Source organism: Rhincodon typus, chromosome 7 (assembly GCF_021869965.1).
Source record: "Rhincodon typus isolate 14 chromosome 7, sRhiTyp1.1, whole genome shotgun sequence".
NCBI lineage: Eukaryota > Metazoa > Chordata > Chondrichthyes > Orectolobiformes > Rhincodontidae > Rhincodon > Rhincodon typus.
Genome location: NC_063338.1, coordinates 68965092 through 68974082, shown reverse-complemented (window position 1 = coordinate 68974082; position 8991 = coordinate 68965092). Strand labels below are relative to the sequence as shown.

The 8991-nt window shown below is 36.6% G+C and overlaps 1 protein-coding gene across 1 annotated transcript in view; it reads right to left on the bottom strand.

Moving 5' to 3' along the window:
- Window positions 1–249: 249 nt before the first annotated feature.
- thsd7ba (thrombospondin, type I, domain containing 7Ba) overlaps window positions 250–8991 on the bottom strand; it is an 886244-nt gene continuing 877502 nt past the window's right edge. Inside the window, exons 28-29 of the mRNA XM_048599575.1 lie at window positions 3247–3334; window positions 250–1642 (exon numbers count right to left, since the gene is read on the bottom strand). Coding sequence (XP_048455532.1) covers window positions 1561–1642; window positions 3247–3334 — 170 coding nt within the window. The 3' untranslated portion in view covers window positions 250–1560. The remainder of the gene's footprint in view (window positions 1643–3246; window positions 3335–8991) is intronic.

The following is an 8991-nucleotide window of genomic DNA, read 5'->3' as shown; positions in this document are numbered from 1 at the left end:
AACACTTTACCTTCATCTAATCGAAAGCAAACTTCAAATTTTGACTTAGTTTCCTCAAATCTGAGGCTGTTTTGTGGATTTGAAATTGCAATGCCAGAAACTCAAAATATTCACACTGACCACTGAAATTGCATTCAAAGATTCATTACTGTGAAACATAATGTGCAACAACAGAAAACAAAACATCCAGATTCTAACCACTTGTTTTCTGGTTTATTTTCAAGAAAATACATTGAATTGGTTCCCAATTGGAGCAATGAATACATTTCAAAGTAACAAACACGCTTTACCAGCTGTTAATACTTTTCTCTTGAGGCTCACAAATGAAGATCAGTAAAAGCTAAGTTAACATTTGTTATTTGAATAGCACAACCACCATAATAATTAAATAATTGTTTTCCAGGCAGCTGGCCAAATTCATCAACCAAATTTAAAGGTACCTATCTTTTGAGCTCAAAATGTAAATAAACCATTGTTTAGGTATCATCCACCATTGCAAGATTGTTCTATTTTACCATAAATCTCTAGAAGGAAAATAAAAGTCACTACTTACTGGATCTTGCCACTTTAGATGTACCAAGTGGAATGGAAAACAATGGTTTAATGGCAAACTTGAAACTGTCTGAATCAAATTTTTAATCATTCAATGTGTTATTTTGTTTGGTGTACAGCCAGAATGTTATTTACAGTTGGCCATGTCTTATGCTTCGTAATAATTAGAAATGGAACAGAAGGCAGAAATTGTGAACCATTTATTATTCTCTATTGAAAAAGTCATCTTCACTTACTGAGAATTCTTCTATCCTATCAGGAGCATTTTAACTTCTAATTAAATGTTGGGTCTTATCTCATTTGAGAAAAGACATTCATTACAAAATACTCATTAAGGCTCCACAACATTACACGTCATCTCTTCTCTGATAAGACTAGTACTGTTCTCTTACAGAGTAAGTCACTTGAGAAGACCAAGCTTTAAGCGATATTGAAATCCTTGTTACTGTACATTTTTGCTCGTTCAATAAATGCAGGAAATCATGATGCACTAATATAGTGCAGATTGTTCCACAGAATGTTCAATAACTCCTTTCAGGTCAAAGTAATTGTTGAGCAATAAGCAGTACTTGCCTTCAGAAATGCATTCACAGACATCAAGTTGTAAATACAATATGTGATTTCTTTTGAATTGTCTTCATACCTTTGTACTGGGAATTCTATGCAATTTTTTTTCAATTTGTTAATATGAAAAATGAACAAGAAATGCTGTTTAATCAGTCTTGGTGTTCATTTCATAAACTAAACATTTTAAAGAATGAATACAATTTTAATAGCCATTTTCGGTCATGTTAGGTTGCTGACTTTCACATTTCAATATAAGAGCACATTTGGAGTTTCTGAAAATTGTTTCTCCCCACAGGAATGATATGGTTTGAGACATTCCTCAAGGCTACTTTTTGAGTTTTGTCTTCTTTGCTCATGCTTGTGACACTGAAGTAAGTTTAAGGCTTCTGTCATCCAATTAATATGAACAGGACAAAGGAAGAGTTTCTTTTCCTGAACTCATTACATGTCCAAATCACCATCATAGGCTAAAGTCAGAGGCTTCTGCTGAGGAGCTGGACGAGTCTGCTGCTTTGGTTTCTTGCTGTGAAGGATAAACAAAAGAAACAATAACTGTTTGTGGTCAAACTTCAATATTGTTAATAAATAGAAACATACCTGAATTATAATACAGATCCACACACAATATATCAATCCTAATAGAAACAAACAGTAACAATCTATTGTTTGAACTTCTGATGAGGGCTAATATTAGTAAGTGGAGACCAATATCATTATCATGCAATGTTTGACCAGTTGCATGCATAAAAAATGATTGCACTGTTAGGCAGCAAATTTTTTTCAGTTTTTACTGTTTTTGTGTAGGATGACAGGAAAATCAAATTTCTCCCAACAGTGAAACAATTATTATGTGATTTTAACATGTAATAAAACAAGAAATTTCCTAAATTTGCCAGTGGATTGGAATCATAATACAGCGTGAATCATAAGCAGAACTTAAATTCCAGGGCAGTCAACTGTAGGGCCTAGCTGGGAACCATGTTGGAGGTGCCCAAGAAGGTTCAGTCCATTTTCTTGTCCAAGCCTTATTCAAATAGAATTCATGAGTTGTATGTTTCAAAGAGGCATTCAGAAACAAAAAAATGATGGCACAGTTGGTCTAACAGCAAGGCAAGTGCCTAGGGGTTCAGGAGAGTTGCACAAATACAGAACAGAAAGAACCTGGTTCAGGAGCAGTTTAAAACGGTTTTTGTGGGGGCCACTCCTGCACATCCTATGTCAAAAAAAAATGTTTTTGTTTTAACATCACTTGGAAGATGGAACCCATATTAGATTATATTAATGGTATTGGAAATCTGTATCTATAACGGAATTCTGATTAGCATAGGCTCTTGAGGCTTCCACCAAAGGCAACTGGGAAACTTAACTGTCCAGCTGTGGGATAGTTATGGGCCAGGAAAATAACAGATGAATGGTTTTAATCCTAACTCCTGCACTGCCTGCTTTCTGTAGAGCAGATGGAGCTTAAACTCCTTCTTATATTAAAATAGATCCTATATGAATAAAATATATTTCTTTGCAGATGAAGGCATTCTGTTATAGAATTAGACACGATGCATGGTAGACCAAAACTGTTTCTTTGTAGTAAAATCTACCATATACCTGATAATTTACGATTATATTTTAAAATCAGATATAACAACTGAAGCACGGCATGCCATAGTCAGATGTAAATTGATAAACTCAACAAAGTTCCCTGTTAATTTTCAAAAGTTTAACAAATCTACTTGGGCGTGTCAAGTAAATCAAATCATCAGGAGTTAATAAACAAACCAATTTTATATTTTATGGAGAATTCCATGAATCTGGCTGCTTCTGATCCATCTAAATAACAATTTCATTTTTTGGCAGCTATTTTAAAACAAATATTTGGTTTGTCTTGTTACAGTACAACATTGAAACAACATCGTTATCTGAACTTTTAGGAAATTTGCTTTACAGAATGCATTACTCATCAAGATTTCCAAAACTATATTTTGAAACAAGCAAGAACCATTGTTGCCAATCAGGTAGAATGTCACATAATATGCCTTGGGCATTTAAATAGGATTTAGTCATGATTATCAAAGTATATTTTTAAATCAGAAATAAGAAATAATATTTAAAGTAAAAGTTGCTGATGCTTACCAGACCAGATATGAAAGGACAGTAATGAAGATAATGAGGACTACCATAGCAGTGGACACTCCATACACCCAGACCTTTGGTTTACCATCTGTCAAAGAAAATGATAAAAAAAAATACAGTAAAGGCTTAAGTGTAAGTGGACTTAACACTTAAAAGGAAAGGTAGTTTTTTAAAGCAATTTGCAGAGAATATAACAACTTTAAGCTGATTCTGTTGATTGGAAGATAATTGTGAGTGAGGCAGTTCAGAGAAGGTTTATGAGGATGATCCCTTGTATGGAGGGATTATATTATGGGCAAAGATTGAACAGATAGGTATTCTACTCATTAGAGTTTAGAAGAATGAGAAGTGATCTCATTGAAACATAAAGCGTTCTTAAGTGACTTGACAGGATAATTGCTGAAAGGATGTTTCCACTTATGGAAGATTCTAGGACCAAAGGGTGTAGTCTCAGAATAAAGGGGCATCAAATGAAAACTGAGATGAGGAGGACTTTCTTCTCTCAGAAGGTTTAGAGTCTTTGGAATTCCTTGCCGTTGATGGCTCTTGAAGGCAGAGTTCCCTTGCACGCTTAAGGCTCAGATAATCAGGGAATCAAGGATTATTGTAAAAATGCAGGAAAGTGGAAGTGAGGAATGTCGGATCAGCCATGGTCATACTGAATGACAGATCAGGTTCGAAGGCCAAATGGTCTACTACAATTCTGAAGAAGGGTCTAGGCCCGAAACGTCAGCCTTCCTGCTCCTCTGATGCTGCTTGGCCTGCTGTGTTCATCCAGCTCTACACCTTGTTATCTCTTACTACAATTCCTATTTCTTATCGTATCATGACAACTGTTTTGGCATTCACAGAGTTCTTCAGGCTTTCTCTAAACTAGTATCACATCTAAAGATCTGAGACAATACAGAATGTGTCAAACAGATTAGCTGCAAAGGATATGCATCAGCTCAATAGAATCAGCAAGAAGAGACAATATTAACTGGTAACTACTCTAGAAAGCTGCAATTTTCCATTCAGCTCAATAATAACTATTTGGTATTCCATCACAATTGTGTGGTAAATATTCTTTATAATCCTGGAATGAAAGCTCTTGGATTTTAAAGGGAAAATGATTGACGCACTGAGCCTGAACACTGTCATTTTACTTCTAAGCCTACAGGTTTGAATGCAGCCAAGACTAGTGAAATGAAAAACTTCCATTTGTGCTGATGGGGTATTTTTGTGTGAAAAGAGCACTTTATATCCAAGTGTAGTGCCTGCATATAAAACTGTTATTTACCCTGACAATTCTAAACAGAAACCAAGGTGGTGAAGAAACAGGAAACTCCCCACACTGCTACAGTATATGCTGACAAATTCTGAGCTTTGACTAAATTACGAGGATGGGTCCTCTTAAGGTGGTATAGCAGTTTTAAACTGAAAATCTTAAGCATTTGGATAGATGGTGGACACTGACAGCAAGAAGCAACAGCATTAAGTTTTAGGTTGTACCACCAATATCCCACTTCCTTTCCATGTCACACACTACCTTTCAGTCATTGTTGCTGGGTTGATACTTTAGTATCCCCTGCCTTTAACTACCGTGGAGAAAGCATTATGCAACAACATCGGCAATTTAAGAAGTTTTAGAAACAACTTTTCTATACAACTAGGGAAATCTAATGAATATGATCTTTCCAGCATTGCACAAATCTCAAGGACCCACTTTTTGTAAAAGGAAGAATAATGCCCCAATTATTCTGCATTTGTAATATAAATGCAAGAAATCATTTGCAGATTTGATTGCATTTGAGTGTAGAGAACAAATTTCACTTGCTGTAAATAGAACACTTGCCTCCAACTGCCAATGAAATCCTAATTATTTAAAAGAGCTGATTAGGTAGCTATTATATCAATCACTAGCAGTTTGGGTTATTGCCACCAATCGTCTTTTCGACTCTTTTAAATGGGGAGGTGATGGCCTAGTGGTATTATTGCTGGATTGTTAATCCAGAGACCCAGGCAATGTTCTGAGGATGTACGTTTGAATCCTGTCACAGCAGATGGCGGAATTTGAATTCAACTAAAAAAAAATCTGGAATTAAGAATCTAATGATGACCATAAATCCATTGTCAATTATCAGGAAAATCCCATTTGGTTAACTAATGTCCTTTAGGGAAGGAAACTGACATCCTTACCTGGTCTGACCTACATGTGACTCCAGACCCCTGCAATGTGGTTGACTCTTAACTGCCCTCTGGGCAATTAGGGATGGGCAATAAATGCTGCCTGGTCATTAATGAATAAAGGAAAAAAAACATAAAATTTGGTTAAACAGCCCCTTATGGAGCAATTAAAAAAAATACACTGTAATGACTAGTGGCAACTTTTATAAGGAGAATTGAAACTTATCAAATCAATATAATGTTATTTGGGGTGATTATGCACTCCAGCTCCCGCAGTGTCCTCTGATCTGTAAAGGTCTGTATTGAGCTGGTGAACACCACATGCTCCCTCCCTACTGTGGACGTAACTGTGAAAGAAAGACAGGCAGTCAGGCACAATGACCCCCTTCACAACCTGCTACCTGGGTCTATTAATGCCCACTTCGGCCAGGCCCACAAACAGGCTGTAAGAAGGTTCTTTGACCAATCCACCCCTCCCGACACAGGGTTCCCTTAGATCAGGAGTGTTGGGCTGAAATGCAACCAAAAATTAAAAAGCAGCCCCCATAAAAAACTAATGATGGGAATCCTACTTTCTATTCTAAGGCTGTATCTAATTGGCACTTCTAGAGGATAAACTATAAGTGAGTCTTAATAAGAAGAGTCAGCTGTCTAACAACAAAAACTGTAGTTTATTGCAAGATAGTAATAGCTATCAGTTATGTTGACTCGTTAGGCATAGCTACAAAAACTGTTGGGCATCAGACCTAGCATGTCTGTATCCATCTGAGGCCTTGTGCCAAGCTCCTTCTTCTGCATCCAAAGGCTGTATTAGATAATCAGACTGGCTGGAGCTCAGTGCAACTTCAAAATTAACTGTTTCAAAACCATTAAGTCATACTACAGTAGCCAACACATTTCAGCTATTTAAACAGCACAGATGACAAAGTAAACTGTCTGTAAAGCTAATTACATACTGTGTGTTGTACTGCAATTCTCGTAAAGAATGTCTGCAGCTGGCCCTTGGTTGTGATAAATATTTGTTGGGTGGATATGTTGTAACCAATTCTCCTTGCAGTAAAGTTGCCATAGTCGTCCTACTGGATCATAGAGCTGCTTTCTCATTGAAGAGAGAAAACTGGTGGTGGTTTAACTTGAGCAGCACTGCACCTCCGGTGAGGGGCCAGGTTGAGAAGGTCAGACCTTCCTGGTTACCTCAGCCAGAGTGGTAATTGAACGCATGCTATTGGTGTCATTCTGCATCACAAACCAGCTGTACAGCCAACTGAGCGAACCAAAGCCCCTCTCTTCTTGTAGTATTAGTCTAAGGAGCTTATTACCGTCGAATGCTGAAGAATTAACCACTAAAGAGTTTTTGTTAGAAGAGACATATATTTGAGTATCAGAAAGTAGTTTATTGCTTAATAGTAAGATAACAGATTATATTATTTTAAGACTGATTAACTACATCAACACTTGGTAAGAGACATTGCTATCACCTGAGAGAATACGACTACGTCTATGCTATATGACTGTACGCTGCAGAACTGACTAACAAAATACAATAAAAATTGATGAGTGAAGAATTGAACAACTTCTCCCGCACCCCTGAAACAGTTATTTGAATATCAAAGGGTGGAGCTATACCAAAATTTCCAATTTCTTTATACAACACATACTAACACAAGATTGTTTTTATCAGCTTGCTTCACTCAGGTGTCTATTGGAATTAGCAATGCTGTACTTTGTACTTGTGAAAGATTGTGCCACAACAATATTAATGATATACAATGACAACAGGAATTCTAACAATCAATGTTTTGGAGTTATAATCCTCAATAGCTGTATTATTGTTTGGCTAACAACTATTTGATAAACAGTTGAGCAACAGTTATGCTTGGATTGAAATCTACCTTCTACTAGCCAATTATGCACTTGAAAAGCCCTACTTGTAACTGTATATTTCTGGATGTTGCTTAGCACATTCCATAACTCACATCTCCACTTGTCAAACCACTGCTACACACTACATTCCCTGTTATATGGATCCTACCCTGAATGAGAGCACTGTCTGATTCTGGTTTTATTTTAACTGAAAATTTTCAGGTTTTCAGTCATTTTAGACCCTAGAAAGAGAATTAAACTCAGCCAGGAGCTACAAAATCATAACCATTCCCAATTTATGTAAACATTGTATTATGTGCAGTTCAATACACAACATATTTAATATTATTTCTCCATGTGTCTTCACTTGACTAATGCAAATTAAACTTGTTATATAACTATCAATAACCATGATTCAGTAGATCATTTAGCAACTTTGCTGCTGAGTTGTCCATAACTTTTTCTTCATACTGTCTAAAGCTAATCCACTTATTTCCCAACAAGATAATTTGGTGCGACATGATTCATACAAAATTCAGTTAAAGGAAATACTGCCCAATTAGAAGAAATTAATATGGCTGTCAGATCTATTGGGCCGAGAATTTATAATAGGTCATCCAATGGAAGCTCTAAATGAATCAACTTGCTTCAAAGAATCTCTGAATTGTGTTAAAACAAAATACCACCTCTACAAAAGGAAAGCAAGTCAGCAAACAATTTTACCTATGGGCAATATAATCTCAATAATGCAATGTGAGTCAGCACAATGTGCCTGCAGCACTGCACTGTTGCTTTCTGTGATTTGTGACATCAGAATATATACATTCTGTAAGTTATTTACTTGAGGTTCAATCTTGGAATGTATCTGGAAAACTAATTAGTGATGCCAAATTTCAGCAGAAAGCAAAAGGTTGATAGCTAAAATATTGCATGATAAACAGTCACATCTTAGTTAAAATTGACAGTTGCATCGTCATGTTAATTGATAGTGCCATCCAGTCCTAATACCCTCAAAATAGAAGAATGATAGTGCGTAAAGGTAGAAATTGAATATATGGTCTTCTGAGAGAATATTGTCAAATTAACACTTCTGATAAGATGTCTTTCTACACAAACCAGTTTATTATATGAGCATCCAGTTCAATACTCTGTTTAAGCTGCCACTCACGATGACGGTAGCTGCCTCTTTATCCTCTTTAATTATCAGGACCTACACTAGACCTGCTTGGCCTAGTGTGGTAGGGAAAATAAACACTTCATGGTCTAACTAGAAGGGTCCCTATCTTGTTTGGAATGTTTCCATATGACACAAAAAATGGTCAAGTAATTGACAGGGAAGAGGATAGCTATAAACTGCACAATGTTATCAATTATTTCATTGAGTGGGCAGAAAAATTAGAACTGGAATTTAATCTGGAGAAGTGTGAGGTTATGCATTTGGGGAGGACAAAGAAGACAAGCAAATACACAATAAACAGGAGAATATTGAGAGATGTAGAGGAAATGAAAGACATAGGGGTGCATATACAGCGGGGAGGCAATGGCCTAGTGGTATTATCACTGGATTGTTAATCCATAGACCCAGATAATGTTAGGGGGGCCTGGGTTCGAATCCTGCCATTGGAGATAGTAGGAGAATCTGAGATAACAAGGTGTAGAGCTGGATGAACACAGCAGGCCAAGCAGCATCAGAGGAGCAGGAAAGCTGACGTTTCT